A 23,855-nucleotide genomic window follows, 5' to 3' on the forward strand; every position below is an offset into this window, starting at 1 on the left:
TTCTCTCTCTCAATTCAATTCAAGGGCTTTATTGGCATGGGAAACATATGTTAACTTTGCCAAAGCAAGTGAAGTAGATAATAAACAATACAAATTAACAGTAGACATTACACATACAGAAGTTTCAAAAGAATAAAGACATTACAAATGTCATATTTACAGTGTTGTAACGATGTGCAAATAGTCTCTCTCTCTCTCTCCCTCCTTCTACCTTTCTCTCACTCGCTCCCTTTCTTTCGATCTCTCTCACACTCTCACTCTCTCTCTCTCTCTCTCTCTCTCACTCTTTCTCCCTCTCAATTCAATTTCAATGTAAGGGCTTTATTGGCATGGGAAACACATGTTAACATTGCCAAAGCAAGTGAAGTAGATAGTAAACAAAAGTGAAATAAACAATACAAATTAACATTAAACATTACACTCACAGAAGTTCCAAAAGAATAAAGACATTTCAAATGTCATAAATGTCATATTATAACTCTCTCTCCCCCCTACCTGTACCTCTGTCCTAACCCCCCCCCCTACCTGTACCTGTGTCCTGACCCCCCTACCTGTACCTCTGTCCTGAACCCCCCTACCTGTACCTCTGTCCTAAACCCCCCTACCTGTACCTCTGTCCTGACCCCCCTACCTGTACCTCTGTCCTAACCCCCCCTACCTGTACCTCTGTCCTGACCCCCCCTACCTGTACCTCTGTCCTGAACTCCCCTACCTGTACCTCTGTCCTGACCCCCCTACCTGTAACTCTGTCCTGACCCCCCTACCTGTACCTCTGTCCTAACCCCCCCTACCTGTACCTCTGTCCTGACCCCCCTACCTGTACCTCTGTCCTGAACTCCCCTACCTGTACCTCTGTCCTGACCCCCCCTACCTGTAACTCTGTCCTGACCCCCCCCTACCTGTACCTCTGTCCTGACCCCCCCTACCTGTACCGCTGTCCTGAACCCCCCTACCTGTACCGCTGTCCTGACCCCCCCTACCTGTACCGCTGTCCTAACCCCCCCTACCTGTACCTCTGTCCTGACCCCCCCTACCTGTACCTCTGTCCTAACCCTCGCTACCTGTACCTCTGTCCTGACCCCCCCTACATGTACCTCTGTCCTGACCCCCCCTACCTGTACCGCTGTCCTGACCCCCCCTACCTGTACCTCTGTCCTAACCCCCCCTTACCTGTACCTCTGTCCTAACACCCCCTACCTTTACCTCTGTCCTAACCCCCCCTACATGTACCTCTGTCCTGACCCCCCCTACCTGTACCTCTGTCCTGACCCCCCCTACCTGTAACTCTGTCCTGACCCCCCCTACCTGTACCTCTGTCCTGAACCCCCCTACCTGTACCTCTGTCCTAACCCCCCCTACCTGTACCTCTGTCCTAACCCCCCCTACATGTACCTCTGTCCTGACCCCCCCTACCTGTACCTCTGTCCTGACCCCCCCTACATGTACCTCTGTCCTGACCCCCCTACCTGTACCGCTGTCCTGACCCCCCCTACCTGTACCTCTGTCCTAACCCCCCCTACCTGTACCTCTGTCCTAACCCCCCTACCTTTACCTCTGTCCTGACCCCCCCTACCTGTACCTCTGTCCTGACCCCCCCTACCTGTACCTCTGTCCTGACCCCCCCTACCTGTAACTCTGTCCTGACCCCCCCTACCTGTACCTGTCCCATTCCTTTCTCTCTCTCTATGGTTCTCCTCCAGCACCAGACAGCACATCAGGTGTGATTTCCAAGACAATCGAGATATGTTTGCACAAAGAAGGGACCAGCTTCGGCTTCGTCATGAGAGGTACTATACTATGTCACAGATCCTGTTTCCTCTTGTCCTCTACTGGTTAATTTGACTATGTTACAGTCACTAACCCTAACCCTAACCCATAAAGAAGCACACTCAAATTGATTTAAGCTAGCCTCAGCAGTTTCAACAGTGTCCCCACTTGGAATTGCTAATTTCCTAATAACGCCATCCACAGCCCAATAAAATACTGAGTAATTTGGGCTGTAGGGAAATCAATCCAAGATTAACTGCACAGTTAGCATGGAAGATTATTTTTAGCTGTTAGCGTCTGAAAGGATTAGCGAAACAGAGTAAAATATGACCACACATTCCGATGCTTCCTTTATTGGTTAACAATGTTTTTATGCAGATGTTTGTTAGGTAAATGCCTTATTAAAAGTAATGCGAGACCTGTATTACCAAACCGCTTCCTCACCAGGTCTGTTTCATGTGACGTTTCAGGGGGATCGCACGAAGACTGGAACAAATCACGCCCCCTAGTGGTGACGTACGTCCGGCCGGGAGGTCCTGCAGACAGGTATGGTGGAACACCTGAGTCACATACGGTATCCTATTCCCCATATAAAATGAAATAGAATATTACTTTATTTTGTCTAGCTTTGGTATGTCAGGAATGTTGTCTTGAGCTTTGCTACCACAAGATACAATACTTATTTTTGAGAAGGGGCACAGGGTCAGCTGCAGTTCAGTACATATCCCCTCGAGCTATTTTATAGTACACTATATAGGCTCTAAATGTAGTGCACTACTGGTGTCATCTGAGAGCCTGTGTTAATTTTGTTCTGTTTGGCTGAGAGGGATATTGAATATATGAATATGTCTCCTGAATATTTTGTCTGGCGCTCGTTACATATGCCTGTGTTTTCCCTTTTTCCTCTCTTCCCACCCAATTGTAAAATAAGCGAGATGAGAAATGTCGGAGAAGAGTGGGGAGAGAGGAGAGGTAGAAGGAGAGAAGAGGAGAATTGAAGAGAGAAGAGGAGAGGTAGAAGTAGAGACAGTGGAGATGAGAGGAAAGGAAAAGAAAGGAGGAGAGGAGAAGAGAGAAGAGGAGAGAAGAGGAGAAGAAATGAGAGGAGAAGAGAGGACAAGACAGGAGGGAAAGAGAAAAGAAGAGAGTTGAGGAGAAGAGAAAAGAGGACAAGAGAAGAAAAGAGAGGAGAGGTAGAAGGAAAGGAGGTGAAAAGAGAGAAGAGAGGAGAGGGAAATAAATGAGAGGAGAGAAGAAAAGAGGAGAGGAGAGGAGATCTAACAGAGTGCTCTCTTCCTGCCGTAATGAAACTGGATTTATTCAGTGTGCCACTTGGCAGAGGGAATGGAAATGCTGCTTGGGTTTTCTCTGCCATTTGTAAGATAGTCAGAATGTAGTTACAGAACATTGTTTGAGATGCGGCCCCTTAAATACCATGTGACAGGTCGCAGAAACTGGAACAGAACATGCAATTATTCTCCTTCTCCTCCCTCTCCTCACCCCCTCTGTCCCTGTCCTTCTTCTTTCCCATCCTTCTCTCTCTGTTTCTCTCTTCCTCTGTCCCGCTCTTTCTCTGTCCCTCTCTCTCTCTCTCTCTCTCTCACTCTTTCTCTCTCTCGCTCTCTATGTTCCTCTCTCTCTCTCTATCCCTCTCTCTCTCCCTCTCTCTCCCTCTCCCTCTCCCTCCCCCTTTGACCCACAAGACTGTAGGGTGTAGCTGTCTGAGGCATCTTTCCTCTCTGTGCCTTTGGTTCAGTCAATGTTCCTCTGTATCTGTTGTCTCCAGTGACTGTGGTTGTCTTCCATTAATACTTGTCACCAGGATCTAAGTTGTGTAGAATTCCTGAATAGTTTGGTTGGATAGAAGCCATATTAATTTACAAATGTCTAATGTGACAGTTTTTGTAAACAGTTTTTTGCTTTGCTTTACCTTTCACATACATCAAAAAGAAAAGCCATGGGTTTGTGATTGCCCACCCCGTAAAAAGGATCTGCGCATCTATGTCTATCTTGTATAACATATTTTCACTAGGTTGTTCCTGGTTAGGTCACATGGCCAGCAACAAAACCTGGATATACTAATGAATCTATCCCTGTTTATTGAACCAAACAACAGTGTCCCATCTCTGCCCATCTCTTCCCTTTTCCTTTCTCTATCCTCTCCCTGTTTCTCTACTCTCCCTGTCTCTCTCCTTTCCCTGTCTCTCTCCTCTCCCTGTCTCTCTCCTCTCCCTGCCTCCCCTCTCCCTGTGTGTCTCTCTTACTCTCTCTCTCTCTCTCTCTGTCTTTCTCTCTCTCTGTCTCTCTCTTTCTCTTCTCTTTCTCTTTCCCTCTCTCTCCCTGTCCCTGTACCATGTACCCCTGTAGAGAGAGCACTCTGAAGCCGGGCGACCGTCTGATGAGTGTTGACGGGGTACCTCTCCACAGTGCCAACCATGGAGATGCCCTCACCGTGCTCAACCAGTGTGGTCAGGAGGCCCTTTTCCAGATCGAGTATGACGTCTCTATCATGGGTAAGAGAAACCATAGAGATATGATATACTCCATCAGAGAAAACTCTCCTGGAGAAATAAATAAGTAATAATTAAATAAATAAAGTAATTTCTTCTGACTGTTCGTTGTCTGGCATCCAGACTGAATGTTTACTTTATTTAACGTTTTTTATTTGTTTGTTTCACCTCACTGAAATGTGAAATGGAATAATATTCATGGAGTAATATTCATGAGGTAGTGTTCATGGTGTAATATTCATGGGGGAGTATTCATGGAGTAATATTCATGGTGTAATATTCATGGAGTAATATTCATGGAGTAGTATTCATGGAGTAATATGAATGTAGTAATATGAATGTAGTAATATTCATGTAGTAATATGCATGGAGTAATATGCATGGAATAATATTCATGGAATAATATTCATGTAGTAATATTAATGTAGTAATACTAATGAAGTAATGTTAATGAAGTAATATTAATATAGTAATATTAATGTAGTAATATTCATGGAGTAATATTAATGTAGTAATATTAATATAGTAATGTTAATGAAGTAATATTAATGTAGTAATATTAATGTAGTAATATTCATGGAGTAATATTAATGTAGTAATATTCATGGAGTAATATTAATGTAGTAATACTCATGGAGTAATATTAATGTAGTAATGTTAATGAAGTAATATTAATGTAGTAATATTCATGGAGTAATATTAATGTAGTAAAATTCATGGAGTAATATTAATGTAGTAATACTCATGGAATAATATTAATGTAGTAATGTTAATGAAGTAATATTCATGGAGTAATATTCATGGAGTAATATTAATGGAGTAATATTCATGGAGTAATATTAATGTAGTAATATTAATGTAGTAATATTCATGGAGTAATATTAATGTAGTAATATTAATGTAGTAATATTCATAGGGTAATATTAATGTAGTAATGCTAATGAAGCAATATTAATGTAGTAATATTCATGGAGTACTATTAATGTAGTAATATTCAAGGAGTAATATTAATGTAGTAATGCTCATGGAGTAATATTAATGTAGTAATGTTAATGAAGTAATATTAACGTAGTACTATTCATGGAGTAATATTAATGTAGTAATATTAATGTAGTAATATTCATGGAGTAATATTAATGTAGTAATATTCATGGAGTAATATTAATGTAGTAATATTAATGTAGTAATATTCATGGAGTAAAATTAATGTAGTAATATTCACGGAGTAATATTAATGTAGTAATATTAATGTAGTAACACTCATGGAGTAATATTAATGTAGTAATACTCATGGAGTAATATTAATGTAGTAATATTAATGTAGTAATATTCATAGGGTAATATTAATGTAGTAATGCTAATGAAGTAATATTCATGGAGTAATATTCATGGAGTACTATTAATGTAGTAATATTCAAGGAGTAATATTAATGTAGTAATACTCATGGAGTAATATTAATGTAGTAATGTTAATGAAGTAATATTAACGTAGTACTATTCATGGAGTAATATTAATGTAGTAATATTAATGTAGTAATATTCATGGAGTAATATTAATGTAGTAATATTAATGTAGTAATATTCATGGAGTAATATTAATGTAGTAATATTGATGGAGTAATATTAATGTAGTAATATTAATGTAGTAACACTCATGGAGTAATATTAATGTAGTAATACTCATGGAGTAATATTAATGTAGTAATATTAATGTAGTAATATTCATAGGGTAATATTAATGTAGTAATGCTAATGAAGTAATATTAATGTAGTAATATTCATGGAGTACTATTAATGTAGTAATATTCAAGGAGTAATATTAATGTAGTAATACTCATGGAGTAATATTAATGTAGTAATGTTAATGAAGTAATATTAACGTAGTACTATTCATGGAGTAATATTAATGTAGTAATATTAATGTAGTAATATTCATGGAGTAATATTAATGTAGTAATATTCATGGAGTAATATTAATGTAGTAATATTAATGTAGTAATATTCATGGAGTAATATTAATGTAGTAATATTCATGGAGTAATATTAATGTAGTAATATTAATGTAGTAACACTCATGGAGTAATATTAATGTAGTAATACTCATGGAGTAATATTAATGAAGTAATATTAATGTAGTAATGTTAATGAAGTAATATTAATGTAGTAATATGCATGGAGTTACATGTCTTTCGTGGAGAGGGGCGTCTGGTAGACTTCAACTTCAGATTGAAAAAAAAACCGCTGCTCTGGAGAAACATTGTGTTCGTTCTTAGACAGAAGTCAAAAGTTAAGTGGTACTCCTGCTACTCTCTGTGGTAGGGAGTGCTCTCTCCTTGTTTTGTTTTAATTGTGAATCTCAAATAGCAGGTTTTCTATCTGGCTGAGTGGCAGACTGGAGACCCTTCAACCCCTCCCCCAGTATTGAGGTTAAAGTGACTACCCAGTGTTGCCACTTGCTAATTAGATTTTTCCAGAACAATCTGTAACACCTTGCCAACAGCCCACCCTAGCGAGCCACGCCCACTAAGCCTGGAACAGGGAGAAGTACTCCCCCCAGTCTCCCTTTAGACAGGGTTCTCTGACATGGTAGAATTATGTACTGGGACTGGGTCCCAGGCAGACACAGCAGACTAACTCGGTTACAAAAGGTTGCGTGTTCTCTTCGTATATATCAAATCTGCAGAAAGTAAGCCCCCCTATTGAGTACAGTGTGTGGTAAATGGTAAATACGCTTAGCTAGCTGCAGATCTGTGGTTAAAGAAGGAGACAATGGAAACAGCTGTTGTTGTCTTTTACTCCTCCAACATCCATTCCCTATCATCCAATATTACAACCAGCTACCACCACAGAATATTAAAACCAACTACCACCACAGAATATTACAACCAACTACCACCACAGAATACAACAACCAGCTACCACCACAGAATACAACAACCCACTACCACCACAGAATACAACAACCAACTACCACCACAGAATATTACAACCAACTACCACCACAGAATACAACAACCAGCTACCACCACAGAATACAACAACCAGATACCACCACAGAATACAACAACCAACTACCACCACAGAATACAACAACCAACTACCACCACAGAATATTACAACCAACTACCACCACAGAATACAACAACCAACTACCACCCCAGAATATTAAAACCAACTACCACCACAGAATACAACAACCAACTACCACCACAGAATACAACAACCAACTACCACCACAGAATACAACAACCAGCTACCACCACAGAATACAACAACCAGCTACCACCACAGAATACAACAACCAACTACCACCACAGAATACAACAACCAACTACCACCACAGAATACAACAACCAGCTACCACCACAGAATACAACAACCAGCTACCACCACAGAATATTAAAACCAACTACCACCGCAGAATACAACAACCAACTACCACCACAGAATACAACAACCAGCTACCACCACAGAATACAACAACCAACTACCACCACAGAATACAACAACCAACTACCACCACAGAATACAACAACCAGCTACCACCACAGAATACAACAACCAGCTACCACCACAGAATACAACAACCAACTACCACCACAGAATACAACAACCAGCTACCACCACAGAATATTAAAACCAACTACCACCACAGAATACAACAACCAACTACCACCACAGAATATTACAACCAACTACCACCACAGAATACAACAACCAGCTACCACCACAGAATACAACAACCAACTACCACCACAGAATATTACAACCAACTACATCCACAGAATACAACAACTAACTACCACCACAGAATACAACAACCAACTACCACCACAGATTATTACAACCAACTTTGAATATAGTGTACAAAAGCATTAATCGATAGCTGTATTTTCCTGGCTGCGGTACTGCTGGTTTTCATGCTTCCCCTCTAATCAGAGACTGAGTCAGACCTCTCTGGACAATTCATGACAATAATTGACCAATTATTTCCAGTGAAAAAGGAAAGCAGCGGTACTTCAGTACCTCAAGGGCCTGAACCGAACTGCCCTGGACTAAAATGGCTGATAATTGTCCCATGTTCCTGCTGTTAACTCCTGATTATAATAACTGTCTGGGAGGTGGAATCTGAATGCCATATCATTGTCATCATACAGTTACAGGCACTAAAACATTGTTAAAACCCTGTACTGTGGAACAGCTTTTTTCTGACTAATTATCAAAAGAAAGTGCAAGAGCATTGCATGAATATTGTGATAATTGTTCTACCAATACTACCGCAACTGTATTCAATCCAATCTTCATCTGTGCCTTTCAGATACTGTGATTAATGCATCTGGTCCCCTATTGGTGGAGATCGCCAAATCACCGGGGGCAGCTCTGGGTATCACCTTGACAACCGCCACCCACAGGAACAAACAGGTCATCGTCATCGACAGGATCAAAGCAGCTAGTGTGGTGGACAGGTGAGCTGACAAACCCATAGCTAGTGTGGTGGACAGGTGAGCTGACAAACCCATAGCTAGTGTGGTGGACAGGTGAGCTGACAGACCCATAGCTAGTGTGGTGGACAGGTGAGCTGACAGACCCACAGCTAGTGTGATGGACAGGTGAGCTGACAGACCCTTAGCTAGTGTGGTGGACAGGTGAGCTGACAGACCCATAGCCAGTGTGGTGGACAGGTGAGCTGACAGACCCTTAGCTAGTGTGGTGGACAGGTGGCTGACAGACCCATAGCTAGTGTGGTGGACAGGTGTGCTGACAGACCCATAGCTAGTGTGGTGGACAGGTGAGCTGACAAACCCATAGCTAGTGTGGTGGACAGGTGAGCTGACAGACCCTTAGCTAGTGTGGTGGACAGGTGAGCTGACAGACCCATAGCTAGTGTGGTGGACAGGTGAGCTGACAGACCCACAGCTAGTGTGATGGACAGGTGAGCTGACAGACCCTTAGCTAGTGTGGTGGACAGGTAGGCTGACAGACCCATAGCCAGTGTGGTGGACAGGTGAGCTGACAGACCCTTAGCTAGTGTGGTGGACAGGTGGCTGACAGACCCATAGCTAGTGTGGTGGACAGGTGTGCTGACAGACCCATAGCTAGTGTGGTGGACAGGTGAGCTGACAGACCCATAGCTAGTGTGGTGGACAGGTCAGCTGACAGACCCTTAGCTAGTGTGGTGGACAGGTAAAATGACAGACCCATAGCTAGTGTGATGGACAGCTGAGCTGACAGACCCATAGCTAGTGTGGTGGACAGGTGAGCTGACACACCCATAGCTAGTGTGGTGGACAGGTGGGCTGACAGACCCATAGCTAGTGTGGTGGACAGGTGAGCTGACAGACCCATAGCTAGTGTGGTGGACAGGTGGGCTGACAGACCCATAGCTAGTGTGATGGACAGGTGAGCTGACAGACCCTTAGCTAGTGTGGTGGACAGGTGAGCTGACAGACCCATAGCTAGTGTGGTGGACAGGTGAGCTGACAGACCCATAGCTAGTGTGGTGGACAGGTGAGCTGACAGACCCTTAGCTAGTGTGGTGGACAGGTGAGCTGACAGACCCATAGCTAGTGTGGTGGACAGGTGAGCTGACAGACCCATAGCTAGTGTGGTGGACAGGTGAGCTGACAGACCCATAGCTAGTGTGGTGGACAGGTGAGCTGACAGACCCTTAGCTAGTGTGGTGGACAGGTGAGCTGACAGACCCATAGCTAGTGTGGTGGACAGGTGAGCTGACAGACCCATAGCTAGTGTGGTGGACAGGTGAGCTGACAGACCCATAGCTAGTGTGGTGGACAGGTGAGCTGACAGACCCTTAGCTAGTGTGGTGGACAGGTGAGCTGACAGACCCGTAGCTAGTGTGGTGGACAGGTGAGCTGACAGACCCATAGCTAGTGTGATGGACAGCTGAGCTGACAGACCCATAGCTAGTGTGGTGGACAGGTGAGCTGACAGACCCATAGCTAGTGTGGTGGACAGGTGAGCTGACAGACGCATAGCTAGTGTGGTGGACAGGTGAGCTGACAGACCCATAGCTAGTGTGATGGACAGCTGAGCTGACAGACCCATAGCTAGTGTGGTGGACAGGTGAGCTGACAGACCCATAGCTAGTGTGGTGGACAGGTGAGCTGACAGACCCTTAGCTAGTGTGGTGGACAGGTGAGCTGACAGACCCGTAGCTAGTGTGGTGGACAGGTGAGCTGACAGACCCATAGCTAGTGTGATGGACAGCTGAGCTGACAGACCCATAGCTAGTGTGGTGGACAGGTGAGCTGACAGACCCATAGCTAGTGTGGTGGACAGGTGAGCTGACAGACCCTTAGCTAGTGTGGTGGACAGGTGAGCTGACAGACCCGTAGCTAGTGTGGTGGACAGGTGAGCTGACAGACCCATAGCTAGTGTGATGGACAGCTGAGCTGACAGACCCATAGCTAGTGTGGTGGACAGGTGAGCTGACAGACCCATAGCTAGTGTGGTGGACAGGTGAGCTGACAGACGCATAGCTAGTGTGGTGGACAGGTGAGCTGACAGACCCATAGCTAGTGTGATGGACAGCTGAGCTGACAGACCCATAGCTAGTGTGGTGGACAGGTGAGCTGACAGACCCATAGCTAGTGTGGTGGACAGGTGAGCTGACAGACCCTTAGCTAGTGTGGTGGACAGGTGAGCTGACAGACCCATAGCTAGTGTGGTGGACAGGTGAGCTGACAGACCCATAGCTAGTGTGGTGGACAGGTGAGCTGACAGACCCATAGCTAGTGTGGTGGACAGGTGAGCTGACAGACCCTTAGCTAGTGTGGTGGACAGGTGAGCTGACAGACCCATAGCTAGTGTGGTGGACAGGTGAGCTGACAGACCCATAGCTAGTGTGGTGGACAGGTGAGCTGACAGACCCATAGCTAGTGTGATGGACAGGTGGACTGACAGACCCATAGCTAGTGTGGTGGACAGGTGAGCTGACAGACCCATAGCTAGTGTGGTGGACAGGTGAGCTGACAGACCCATAGCTAGTGTGGTGGACAGGTGAGCTGACAGACCCTTAGCTAGTGTGGTGGACAGCTGAGCTGACAGACCCATAGCTAGTGTGGTGGACAGGTGAGCTGACATACCCATAGCTAGTTTGGTGGACAGGTGAGCTGACAGACCCTTAGCTAGTGCGTTGGACAGGTGAGGTGACAGACCCATAGCTAGTGTGTTGGACAGGTGAGCTGACAGACCCATAGCTAGTGTGGTGGACAGGTGGGCTGACAGACCCATAGCTAGTGTGATGGACAGGTGGGCTGACAGACCCATAGCTAGTGTGGTGGACAGGTGAGCTGACAGACCCATAGCTAGTGTGGTGGACAGGTGCGCTGACAGACCCATAGCTAGTGTGGTGGACAGGTGAGCTGACAGACCCTTAGCTAGTGTGGTGGACAGGTGAGCTGACAGACCCATAGCTAGTGTGGTGGACAGGTGAGCTGACAGACCCTTAGCTAGTGTGGTGGACAGGTGAGCTGACAGACCCATAGCTAGTGTGGTGGACAGGTGAGCTGACAGACCCTTAGCTAGTGTGGTGGACAGGTCAGCTGACAGACCCATAGCTAGTGTGGTGGACAGGTGAGCTGACAGACCCTTAGCTAGTGTGGTGGACAGGTGAGCTGACAGACCCTTAGCTAGTGTGGTGGACAGGTGAGCTGACAGACCCATAGCTAGTGTGGTGGACAGGTGAGATGACAGACCCATAGCTAGTGTGGTGGACAGGTGAGCTGACAGACCCACAGCTTTCTCATTCATGTTTTATGGATTGAATAACTAATCTGTTAACATTGATAACAGTATCATAACATGTTGGACAGGTGAGACACGCTCTCCTTACTGCATTCACAATCTGACAGACAGATAAACAGTCCCCCTATCACATCATTCAACAGATAAACAGTCTCCCTATCACATCATTCAACAGATAAACAGTCTCCCTATCACACCATTTCATTCAACAGATACTGTATACAGTTCAGCAAAGCAGTGAGCAGCAGTGATTCAGGAGAGCACACTTGAATACAGAATTAACTCTCTCTCTCTCTCTCTGTCTCTCTCTCTCTCTCTCTCTCTCTCTGTCTCTCTCTTACTCCTCCCCACCTCTCTCTCTCTCTCTCCCTCCCTCTCTGTCTCTCTCGCTCTCTCTCTCTGTCTCTCTCTCTCTCTGTCTCTCTCTCTCTCTCTCTTTCGCTCTCTCTCTGTCTCTCTCTCTCTCTCTTTCGCTCTCTCTCTGTCTCTCTCTCTCTCTCTCTTTCTCTCTCTGTCTCTCTCTTACTCCTCCCCACCTCTCTCTCTCTCTCTGTCTCTCTCTTACTCCTCCCCACCTGTCTCTCTCAATTCAATTAAATTAAATTTCCTTTATTGGCATGACAATGTACATATTGCCAAAGCTTACTTTGGATATTTACAATATTTTTTAAAAATTTATTTTGTTTTTATTTCACCTTTGTTTAACCAGGTAGCCAAGTTGAGAACAAGTTCTCATTTACAATTGCGACCTGGTCAAGATAAAGCAAAGCAGTTCGACAACATACAAAAACACAGAGTTACTCATGGAGTAAAACAACATATATATATGAAAATAATGAGAATCAAAATTGTCAACGGGACAACAGTAACAACAATATCCAAGGGTCAAAATAACCATACATTCAACAATAACAATACAGTAGAGTACATGTGCAGGTTGATTGGTCTGTCAGACACTGTCCCTCAAGTTATGGCAGGCGGCAATGTAGTGTGCTGTTCTCTCTCTCTCTCTCCCTCTCTCTCCCTCTCTCTCTCTCTCTCTCTCTCTCTCTCTCCCCCCTCTCTCTCTCTCTCTCTCTCTCTCTCTCTCTCTCTCTCTCTCTCTCTCTCTCTCTCTCTATCAATTCAATTCAAGGGGCTTTATTGGCATGGGAAACATATGTTAACATAGCCAAAGCAAGTGAAATAGATTATAAACAAAAGAGAAATAAACAATAAAAATGAACAGTATACATTACACTCACAGAAGTTCCAAAAGAATAAAGATATTTCAAAGTCATATTATGTATATATACAGTATTGTAACAATGTGCAAATTGTTAAAGTACAAAAGGGAAAATAAATTAACATAAATATGTGTTGTATTTACAATGGTGTTTGTTCTTCACTGGTTGACCTTTTCTTGTGGCAACATGTCACAAATCTTGCTGCTGTGATATTGTGATATTGTATTTCACCCAGTAGATATTGGAGTTTATCAAAATCGGGTTTGTTTTCGAATTCTTTGTGAATCTCTGTCTCTCTCTTCCCACTCTCACCCCCCCCTCTCTCTCTTCCCACTCCCCCCCCACCCCCCCCCCCACCCCCCCTCTCTCTCTTCCCACTCCCCCCCCCCCCCCCCCCCACACACCACCACCACCACCATCCTCTCTATGTATCTCCAGGAGTGGAGCCCTCCATATAGGAGACCACATCCTGTCCATCGATGGGACCAGCACGGAGCACTGTTCAGTCCTAGAGGCCACACAGCTATTAGCCAGCACCTCAGACCAGGCCAAGCTAGAGATTCTCCCCGCCCACCACAGCAGACTGCCCAGCAAACCCCAGGACACTGGTGAGTGTGGACACGTTGGTTTTACTGTCCAAGTGGGAACCAAAAAAAATCCTATTTTCCCTAACCCCTAACCCTAAAACTAACCCTACCCTTAACCCTTAACCCTAACCTTAACCCCTAGCCCCTAACCCTAAAACTAACCCTACCCTTAACCCTTAACCCTAACCTTAACCCCTAGCCCCTAACCCTAAAACTAACACTAACCTTTAACATTAAACCTACCCTTAAACCTAACCTTAACCCCAAACTCCTAACCCTAAACCTAATCCCTAACCCCAAACCCTAATTGTAGCCCTAACTGTAAACCTAACCCCTGAGTCTAATATAGTATTTTTCCTACTGGTGACTGGCAAAATATCCACACTTGTCAGAGTTTTCCTTGTTTTACAATCCTTGTGATGACTTTTGGAACCTAAAATGATAGTAAAGTTAGACTATACAGGCAGGCACACACACACACACACACACACACACACACACACACACACACACACACACACACACACACACACACACACACACACAGTCAGACAAGCACAGATGCCTACGCACACAAATATACTGTACAAGCACACACACAGTCAGAAAGGCACACGTATATATACTTGCACACACACAAACGTACAGTCATCAGGGACAGTCCTGTGATCTAACTTGCCGTCAGTTGTTTTAATGAGCTGTGCTGAACTTAATGGTTCCCCATGAGTATTACGTTGAGAACAAGATTTAATCAGAGATGCACATAGCCATAAAAAATCATAAAATCTCAGTCAGAGGTAGAAAACTGAGAGCCCTGCACCGTGTAATACGTACAAAAAGCAAAGTGTTTGCATTTATAGCACAACATGCCATATTTCATGCATCCATTCCTGCTTTGGATGCTAACTATCTATGACCGGGCGAGCCAGAGCACAGCAGACTAGAGCACAGCAGACTAGAGCACAGCAGACTAGAGCACAGCAGACTAGAGCAGACCAGACTAGAGCAGACCAGACTAGAGCACAGCAGACTAGAGCAGACCAGACTAGAGCAGACCAGATTAGAGCAGACCAGACTAGAGCACAGCAGACTAGAGCACACCAGACTAGAGCAGACCAGACTAGAGCAGACCAGACTAGAGCAGACCAGACTAGAGCACAGCAGACTAGAGCAGACCAGACTAGAGCAGACCAGACTAGAGCAGACCAGACTAGAGCAGACCAGACTAGAGCAGACCACAGCAGACTAGAGCACAGCAGACTAGAGCAGACCAGACTAGAGCAGACCAGACTAGAGCAGACCAGACAAGAGCACAGGATCTTTACTACCGTTTTCAGGACCTCGGATACAGGGGGTGTTTCTCAATATGCATACTACAGTGCTCCGAGCACACAATCTGGAGCACGGGAGATCAGAGCATGAGTCCAAATCAAAGTATGCGAAACAGAGCACGGACACGTAAAAAACGACACAACATTACTTGAAATCAATGGCGACCATTATTTGAGTTGAAGCGAGAGAAAGTAAACTCAGACTTTGTAAAGAAATGTTGCCCATTCACATCTCATATGTTGCCTGACTACAATATTGTATCTTGAAAACGTTAATAAATACATGCATTTTGGCATGTTTACATGCCTACAATACCCACTTCAGTGTGCGTAGATTGCAAGCCCATAATAAGGCAAAAGCTCGAACTTGCTTACTGCTAGTATTATCTAGCTAGCTATCCACAAAGAATTGGTAGCTAGCTACCCACGATTAATTGACATCTACGTTGCATAACATTAATTTAAGGTTATTTGTCTTTTTAACTGGCTGGTTAGCTAGATTATTACAATTCACATATAGCTACAGTATCTGTTAATTATGAAGTAAAGCGTTTGCTTTGTGTATATCTTGTTTTGTCTCTATTGTCATTGTGCTGACTGGAAGAAGGTTCAGTGGATGGGGAGGTGCATCGTGAGGTAATAAAGTAGGGGGTTGTGCATCACAAATGTAATGTTTTATGTGTTCTCCACACTCTCGTCCTCACAAGAACGTACTCAAGAGAACGTCCTCGGAGAATTCTCTTGGAGCATGAGAGTGTGGAGCACGGTAGTATGCATATTGAGAAACATCCAGGGTCTATACTACAGTTTTCATGAGCTTGAACACAGGGTAGAAACTACATGGTAGTAGATACTGCAGGGTAGAAGTAGAGGGTAGGTACTACAGGGTAGATATTACAGGGTAGATTATACAGTTTTCCAATTCCGTCTTCTTGGGCTGCTGTATTTGAATATATATTACACCAAAGATTATTATATCTAACCCTCTATAACCTTATATAACCTATAACCTTATATAATCTATAACCTTATATAACCTATAACTTCATATCTAACCCTCTGTAACCTTATATAACCTATAACCTTATATAACCTATGACCTTATATAACCTATAACCTTATATAACCTATAACCTTATATAACCTATGACCTTATATAACCTATGACCTTATATAACCTATAACCTTATATAACCTATAACCTTATATAACCTATAACCTTATATAACCTATAACCTTATATAACCTATGACCTTATATAACCTATAACCTTATATAACCTATAACCTTATATAACCTATAACTTCATATCTAACCCTCTATAACCTTATATAACCTATAACCTTATATAACCTATAACCTTATATAACCTATAACCTTATATAATCAATAAACTTATATAACCTATAACTTCATATCTAACCCTCTGTAACCTTATATAACCTATAACCTTATATAACCTGTAACCTATGACCTTATATAACCTATAACCTTATATAACCTATAACCTTATATAACCTATGACCTTATCTAACCTATAACTTCATATCTAACCCTCTGTAACCTTATATAACCTATAACCTTATATAACCTATAACCTTATCTAACCTATAACTTCATATCTAACCCTCTGTAACCTTATATAACCTATGACCTTATATAACCTATAACCTTATATAACCTATAACTTCATATCTAACCCTCTGTAAACTTATATAACCTTGGACCTTATATAACCTATAACCTTATATAACCTATGACCTTATATAACCTATAACCTTATATAACCTATGACCTTATATAACCTATAACCTTATATAACCTATAACTTCATATCTAACCCTCTATAACCTTATATAACCTATAACTTCATATCTAACCCTCTATAACCTTATATAACCTATAACCTTATATAACCTATAACCTTATATAACCTATGACCTTATATAACCTATAACCTTATATAACCTATGACCTTATATAACCTATAACCTTATATAACCTATAACCTTATATAACCTATAACTTCATATCTAACCCTCTGTAACCTTATATAACCTATGACCTTATATAACCTATGACCTTATATAACCGATATAACTCTCCATCTGTGATTACACCATAACAACCTCCATTGCCCTGTTAGTTGTTGTTGTTCAGGTTATTTGTTTCACACCTGTCTTCTCTAACATCCACAACACAAATCAGAGCAGTGATATAACTTCAAACCATGAACCGTGTCCTTCTCACCTCATAGTTGATTAAACGTTTGACGTCGCCTTAAAAAAAAAATGACTGTTCTAATCTTCTTATGAGATTTGAGCTTTCAACTGTCACTTCAGCATGTGTAGCTGACTCCCTGGTCATCATATCTGGCTGGTGAAGTCACTCTCACAATGGGGTGTGTTTGTGTGTGTGTGTGTGTGTGTGTGTGTGTGTGTGTGTGTGTGTGTGTGTGTGTGTGTGTGTGTGTGTGTGTGTGTGTGTGTGTGTGTGTGTGTGTGGTGTGTGTGTGTGTCGTCAGAGAATCCTACAGTAGCTACCACTACCAGATGAGCTTACCCTGAGCTGCAGAGCAGAGCAGCAAGGCAGGATTAGCACTCACTGGATTGGCTGGTTTATAACCAAAATAAATAACACTCCTTTCCAAAGTTGTGTTTTCTTCTTGGCTTTCAGAGTTAAAACCTTGAGAATTCATATCTCCACTACTGTAGCAGTCGCTGTCACTACCGCTGTATCCTACTAGGGGAGAATGCACTGTGTGTGTGTGTGTGTGTGTGTGTGTGTGTGTGTGTGTGTGTGTGTGTGTGTGTGTGTGCGTGCTTGCTTGTGGCCGTGTGTGGGTGCTTTCTTGCGTGTGTGTGTTTGTGTGCGTGTGTGTGTTTGTGTGTTTGTGTGTATGTGTGTGTGTGTGTGTGTGCGTGTGTGTGTGTGTGTGCATGTGTGTGCTTGCGCACGTGTGTGCGTGTGTGTGTTTGCGCGTCCGTGCGTGCGTGCGTGTGTGTGTGTGACCTAATTTAGAGGAGCCAGACTGAGAAAGTGAGAGTGGATGATAGAGAGAGGGAGATAAAAAGAGAGAGGGAGAAGAAGAGAGAAAGAGAGGGGGAAAACGTTCCATTAATTTCAACACATCCTCTCCTAACGTTTTAAAGCTACTTATTTGTTTCCTCCCTCGCTGTGACATCACTTCCCTCTACAATATTACCTCACAATGCACCTCCCCATTCACTGAATCTTCTTCCAGCTAGGACAATGGCAATAGAGACGAAAAAACCCTCTAACCCTCTATAGTGCCTTCGGAAAGTATACAGACCCCTTGACTTTTTTCACATTTTGTTACATTACAATCTTATTAAAAAATTGATTAAGTACATTATTTTCCTCTTCAATCTACACAGAATACCCCATAATGACATCACAATACCCCATAATGACATCACAATGCAAATAGGCTTTTCAAAAAAAATGTTTTATTAAAAATGAAAAACAGAAATACCTTATTTACATAAGTATTCAGACCCTTTGCTCAGGTGCATCCTGTTTCCATTGATCATCCTTGAGATGTTTCTACAACTTGATTGGAGTCCACCTGTGGCAAATTCAATTGATTGGACATGATTTGGAAAGGCACACACCTGTCAATATAAGGTCCCACAGTTGACAGTGCATGTCAGAGAAGAAACCAAGCCATGAGGTCGAAGGAATTGTCTGTAGATCTCCGACACACAGTCTGTCGAGGCACAGATCTGGGGAAGGGTACCTAAAAAATTCTGCAGTATTGAAGGTACCCAAGAACACAGTGGCCTCCATCATTCTTAAATGGAAGAAGTTTGGAACCACCAAGACTCTTCCTAGAGCTGGCCGCCCGGCCAAACTGAGCAATTGGGTCAGGGAGGTGACCAAGAACTCGATGGTCACTCTGACAGAGCTCTAGAGTTCCTCTGGGGAGATGGGAGAACCTTCAAGAAGGACAACCATCTCTGCAGCAGGACAACCATCTCTGCAGGCCTTTATGGTAGAGTGGCCAGACGGAAGCCACTCCTCAGTGAAAGGCACATGACAACCCGCTTGGAGTTTGTCAAAAGGCTCCTAAAGACTCTCAGACCATGAGAAACAAGATTCTCTGGTCTGATGAAACCAAGATTGAACTCTTTGGCCTGAATGCCAAGCGTCACGTCTGGAGGAAACCTGGCACCATCCCTACAGTGAAGCATGGTGATGGCAGCATCATGCTGTTGGGATTGTTTTTCAGCGGCAGGGACTGGGAGACTAGTGAGGATCGAGGCAAAGATGAACGGAGCAAAGTACAGAGAGATCCTTGATGAAAACCTGCTCCGGAGCGCTCAGGACCTCAGACTGGGGCGAAGGTTCACCTTCCAACAGGACAACGACCCTAAGCACCCAGCCAAGACATTGCAAGAGTGGCTTCAGGACAAGTCTCTGACTGTCTTTGAGTGGCCCAGCCAGAGCCCGGACTTGAACCTGATCTAACATCTCTGGAGAGACCTGAAAATACCTGTTCAGCAATGCTCCCCATCCAACCTGACAGAACTTGAGAGGATCTGCAGAGAAGAATGGGAGAAACTCCCCAAATACGGGTGTGCCAAGCTGGTAATGTCATACCCAAGAAGACTTGTAACTGCTGCCAAAAGTGCATCAGCAAAGTTCTGAGTAAAGGGTTTGAAAACGTATGTACATGTGGTATTTCACATTTTTATTTGTAACAAATGTGCAAAAATGTCTAAAAACCTGTTTTCGCTTTGTAATTATGGGGTACTGTGATGTCATTATGTCCTCAGGCACCCCGTAGTGCCGGAAGACGTGCGTAAACAACGCCTCCGCAGTCTGTAGGGCCGTAGGGAGACCGGGCAGAGGGAGGAGACGACAAGACTTAGAGAAATGATCCACAACGACCAGGATCGCGGTGTTACCCTGTGTGAGTGGAAGATCGTTCAGAAAATCCACCGACAGGTGCGACCAATGGGTAAGGGGTGTAGCTTACCTCTGGGCAGGTGCCTTGGAGCCTTACACTGGGCGCACACCGAGCAGGAGGAAACATAAACCCTCACGTCCTTAGCCAAGGTAGGCCACCAGTACTTCCCACTAAGACAGCGCACTGTCCGACCAATCCCAGGGTGACCAGAGGAGGGTGACGTGTGGGCCCACCCTCACGAACAGCGAGACACCCAGCGAGACGCCCAGTACAGCGCCCAGCGAGACGTCCAGTACAGACGCCCAGCGAGACACTGGACGGGAACGGGCTCTGCACGTAACGTCTGCTTAATGTCCGTGTCCAGCTCCCACACTACCAGCGCCACCAGGCAGGAGGCGGGAGTATGGGAGTGGGATCCATGGGCCGATCCTCTGTGTCATACAGCCGAGACAATGCGTCTGCCTTCACGTTCTGGGAGCCTGGTCTGTAGGAAAGGGTAAATACAAAATTGGTGAAAAACATGGCCCACCTTGCCTGGCGAGGGTTCAGTCTCCTCGCCGCCCGGATGTACTCTAGATTACGATGGTCAGTCCAGATGAGAAAAGGGTGTCTAGCCACCTCAAGCCAATGTCTCCACTCCTTCAAGGCCTTGACGACAGCCAACAGCTCCCTGTCCCCCACGTCATTGTTTTGCTCCGCCGGGCTGAGCTTCTTTGAGAAGAAGGCACATGGGCGGAGCTTCGGTGGTGTACCCGAGCACTGAGAGAGCACAGGATCCTATCCCAGCCTCGGACGCGTCCCCCTCCACTATGAACGCCAAAGAGGGATCCAGATGAGCCAGCACGGGAGCCGAGGTAAACAGAGCCCTCAGGTGACTAAAAGCCCTGTCCGCCTCAGCTGACAACTGCAAGCGCACCGGGAATGGGAGCCGCTACCTGACCAAAACCCCAGATAAACCTCCGGTAGTAGTTGGCAAACCCTAAGAACCGCTGCACCTCCTTTACCGTGGTGGGAGTCAGCCAATTACGCATGGCTGAAATGCGGTCACTCACCATCTCCACTCCTGAGGTGGAAATACGATACCCTAGGAAGGAGACGGACTGCTGGAAGAACAGGCATTTCTCAGACTTGACATACAGGTCATGCTCCAACAGGCGACCAAGCACCCTGCTCAACAGGGACACATGCTCGGTGCGTGAAGCGGAGTATATCAAAATGTCATCAATATACACCACTACAACCTGCCCGTGCAGGTCCCTGAAAATCTTGTTTACAAAGGCTTGGAAGACTGATGGTACATTCATCAACCCGTACAGCATGACGAGGTACTCATAGTGCCCTGAGGTGGTACTGAAAGCCGTCTTCCACTCATCTCCCTCCCGGATACGCACCAGGTTGTAAGCGCTCCTGATATCTAGTTTGGTGAAGAAGCGCGCGCCGTGCATTGACTCAATCGCTGTGGCTATGAGCGGTAGCGGGTAACTATACCTCACAGTGATCTGGTTCAGACCCCGATAGTCAATACATGGGCGCAGACCTCCCTCCTTCTTCTTCACAAAAAAGAAACTCGAGGAGACGGGTGAAGTGGAGGACTGAATGTACCCCTGACGCAGAGATTCGGAGACATATGTTCCCATAGCCTCCATCTCCGCCTGTGAGAGGGGATACACGTGACTCCTGGGAAGTGCAGCGTCTACCAGGAGATTTATTTCACAATCTCCCCGTAGATGGGGTGGTAATTGAGTCACCTTCTTTTTAGAGAAGGCGAGAGCCAAATCGGCATATTCAGGGGGAATGCGCACGGTGGAGACCTGGTCTGGACTCTCCACTGTAGTAGCATCAACGGAAACCCCTAAACACCTTCCCGAGCACTCTCGCGACCACCCCTTGAGAGCCCTCTGTGGCCAAGAAACAGTGGGTTTATGACAAGCTAACCAGGGTAGGCCTAGCACCACGGGAAACGCAGGAGAGTCAATAAGGAAGAGACTAATTCTCTCCTTGTGACCCCCTGCGTCACCATGCCCAGAGGAGCGGTGACCTCCCTAATCAACCCTGACCCTAATGGTCGACTATCTAATGCGTGAACGGGGACGGGCACAGCCACAGGAACAATGGGGATCCCTAAACTATGGGCGAATCCTCTATCAATAAAATTCCCAGCCGCGCCTAAATCGACGAGCGCCTTATGCTGGGAATGCGGGGAAAACTCAGGGAAAGTGACAAACACAAACATCTGTGCAACAGAAGGTCTGGGTGAGAATGGTGCCGGCTCACCTGGGGTGACGCCAGAGCGCCCTGCCTGCTTCCTCGATACCTAGAGGAACCAACCCGGCACCGACCGGCAGTGTGACCTCTGCGGCCACAGTTGGTGCACGAGCTGGAACCCCCTCCGGTCTCCCTGCACACCGCCCCTCCCAGCTCCATGGGTATCGGAGAGGGGGTGCGTGGGGATGGAACTAACAGACCCCGATCTGAACGTCCGCGGGTATCCAGCAGGTTGTCCAGCCGGATGGACAGGTCCACCAGCTGGTCGAACGTGAGGGTGGTGTCTCTGCAGGCCAACTCCCGACGGACGTCCTCGCGCAGACTGCAACGATATGGTCGATCAGGGCCCTGTCGCTCCATCCCGCGCCGGCAGCCAGGGTCCGAAACTCCAGGGCGAACTCCTGGGCGCTCCTCGTCCCCTGCCTCAGATGGAAGAGGCGCTCACCCGCTGCTCTACCCTCGGGCGGGTGGTAGTAGTGGAGACCCCGGTTGTCCTGGTGGAGGCGCTGGGAGAACTCCCTGTCTCTCCCAGCGGTCCATTGTCTGGACAACGCGGTCCATGGCGGTGCCAAGATGGTGGAGCATTGCTGCATGCTCCTGGACGCGCTCTTCCATCCCTATACCCGGGGTACCTGCTCCTGCTGACTCCATAAGTGTGGTCCGGTATTCTGTAAGGGGTGTGTACTGGCGGCAGAGAAGTCAGATGCAGGAGAGCGAAAACTGTGGTTCCAATGGCTCAGTTTAATAAATAAAACCCACCGGATTACAGAACAATAACCAATGGGTATATAACCCGACGCACACCAGAACATAACGTGCACAAGCATTTACAAAAAACAATACCGGACAAGGACATGTGGGGAACAGAGGGTTAAATACACAACATGTAATTGATGGGATTGAAACCAGGTGTGTGGGAAGACAAGACAAAACAAATGGAAAATGAAAAGTGGATCGGCGATGGCTAGAAGACCGGTGACGTCGACCGCCGAACGTCGCCCGAACAAGGAGGAAGTCGTGACAGTCTAGTATGATTTGGAGAAGTTTCATATGATTTCTCAAAATGGTCACAAGACCGCAAGCATACATCTCTAAGGTGTACTTTTAAAAAAAACAAATACATTGTTGCTATTTTTTTTAAATATTTTCTTTGTAAATATGTTTAAAGTGTCTAGTTTGCATATGTGCCTTCATTTTTTAATACATTGAATCCATGATGCTTGAGGTATATGAAAATATGAAAATGGCAAAATACAGTGGCTCTAACTTATTATATACAGTATCAGTCTAAAGTTTGGACACACCTATTCATTCCAGGGTTTTTCTTTGGTTTTTACTATTTTCTACATTGTAGAATAACATTGAAGACATCACAACTATGAAATAACTCATATGGAATCATGTAATAACCAAAAAAGTGTTAAACAAATCAAAATATATTTTATATTTTATATTCTTCAAAGTAGCAC

General features: G+C 44.9%; 1 protein-coding gene across 1 annotated transcript in view; it reads left to right on the plus strand.

The window, feature by feature from the left end:
• Nucleotides 1-23,855, plus strand: part of LOC115151165 (glutamate receptor-interacting protein 2) — a 433,702-nt gene that overhangs the window by 338,958 nt on the left and 70,889 nt on the right. Inside the window, exons 5-9 of the mRNA XM_029695177.1 lie at nucleotides 1,701-1,787; nucleotides 2,238-2,313; nucleotides 4,135-4,280; nucleotides 8,596-8,743; nucleotides 13,709-13,878. Coding sequence (XP_029551037.1) covers nucleotides 1,701-1,787; nucleotides 2,238-2,313; nucleotides 4,135-4,280; nucleotides 8,596-8,743; nucleotides 13,709-13,878 — 627 coding nt within the window. The remainder of the gene's footprint in view (nucleotides 1-1,700; nucleotides 1,788-2,237; nucleotides 2,314-4,134; nucleotides 4,281-8,595; nucleotides 8,744-13,708; nucleotides 13,879-23,855) is intronic.

This window comes from Salmo trutta, chromosome 16 (genome assembly GCF_901001165.1).
Source record: "Salmo trutta chromosome 16, fSalTru1.1, whole genome shotgun sequence".
Lineage (NCBI taxonomy): Eukaryota > Metazoa > Chordata > Actinopteri > Salmoniformes > Salmonidae > Salmo > Salmo trutta.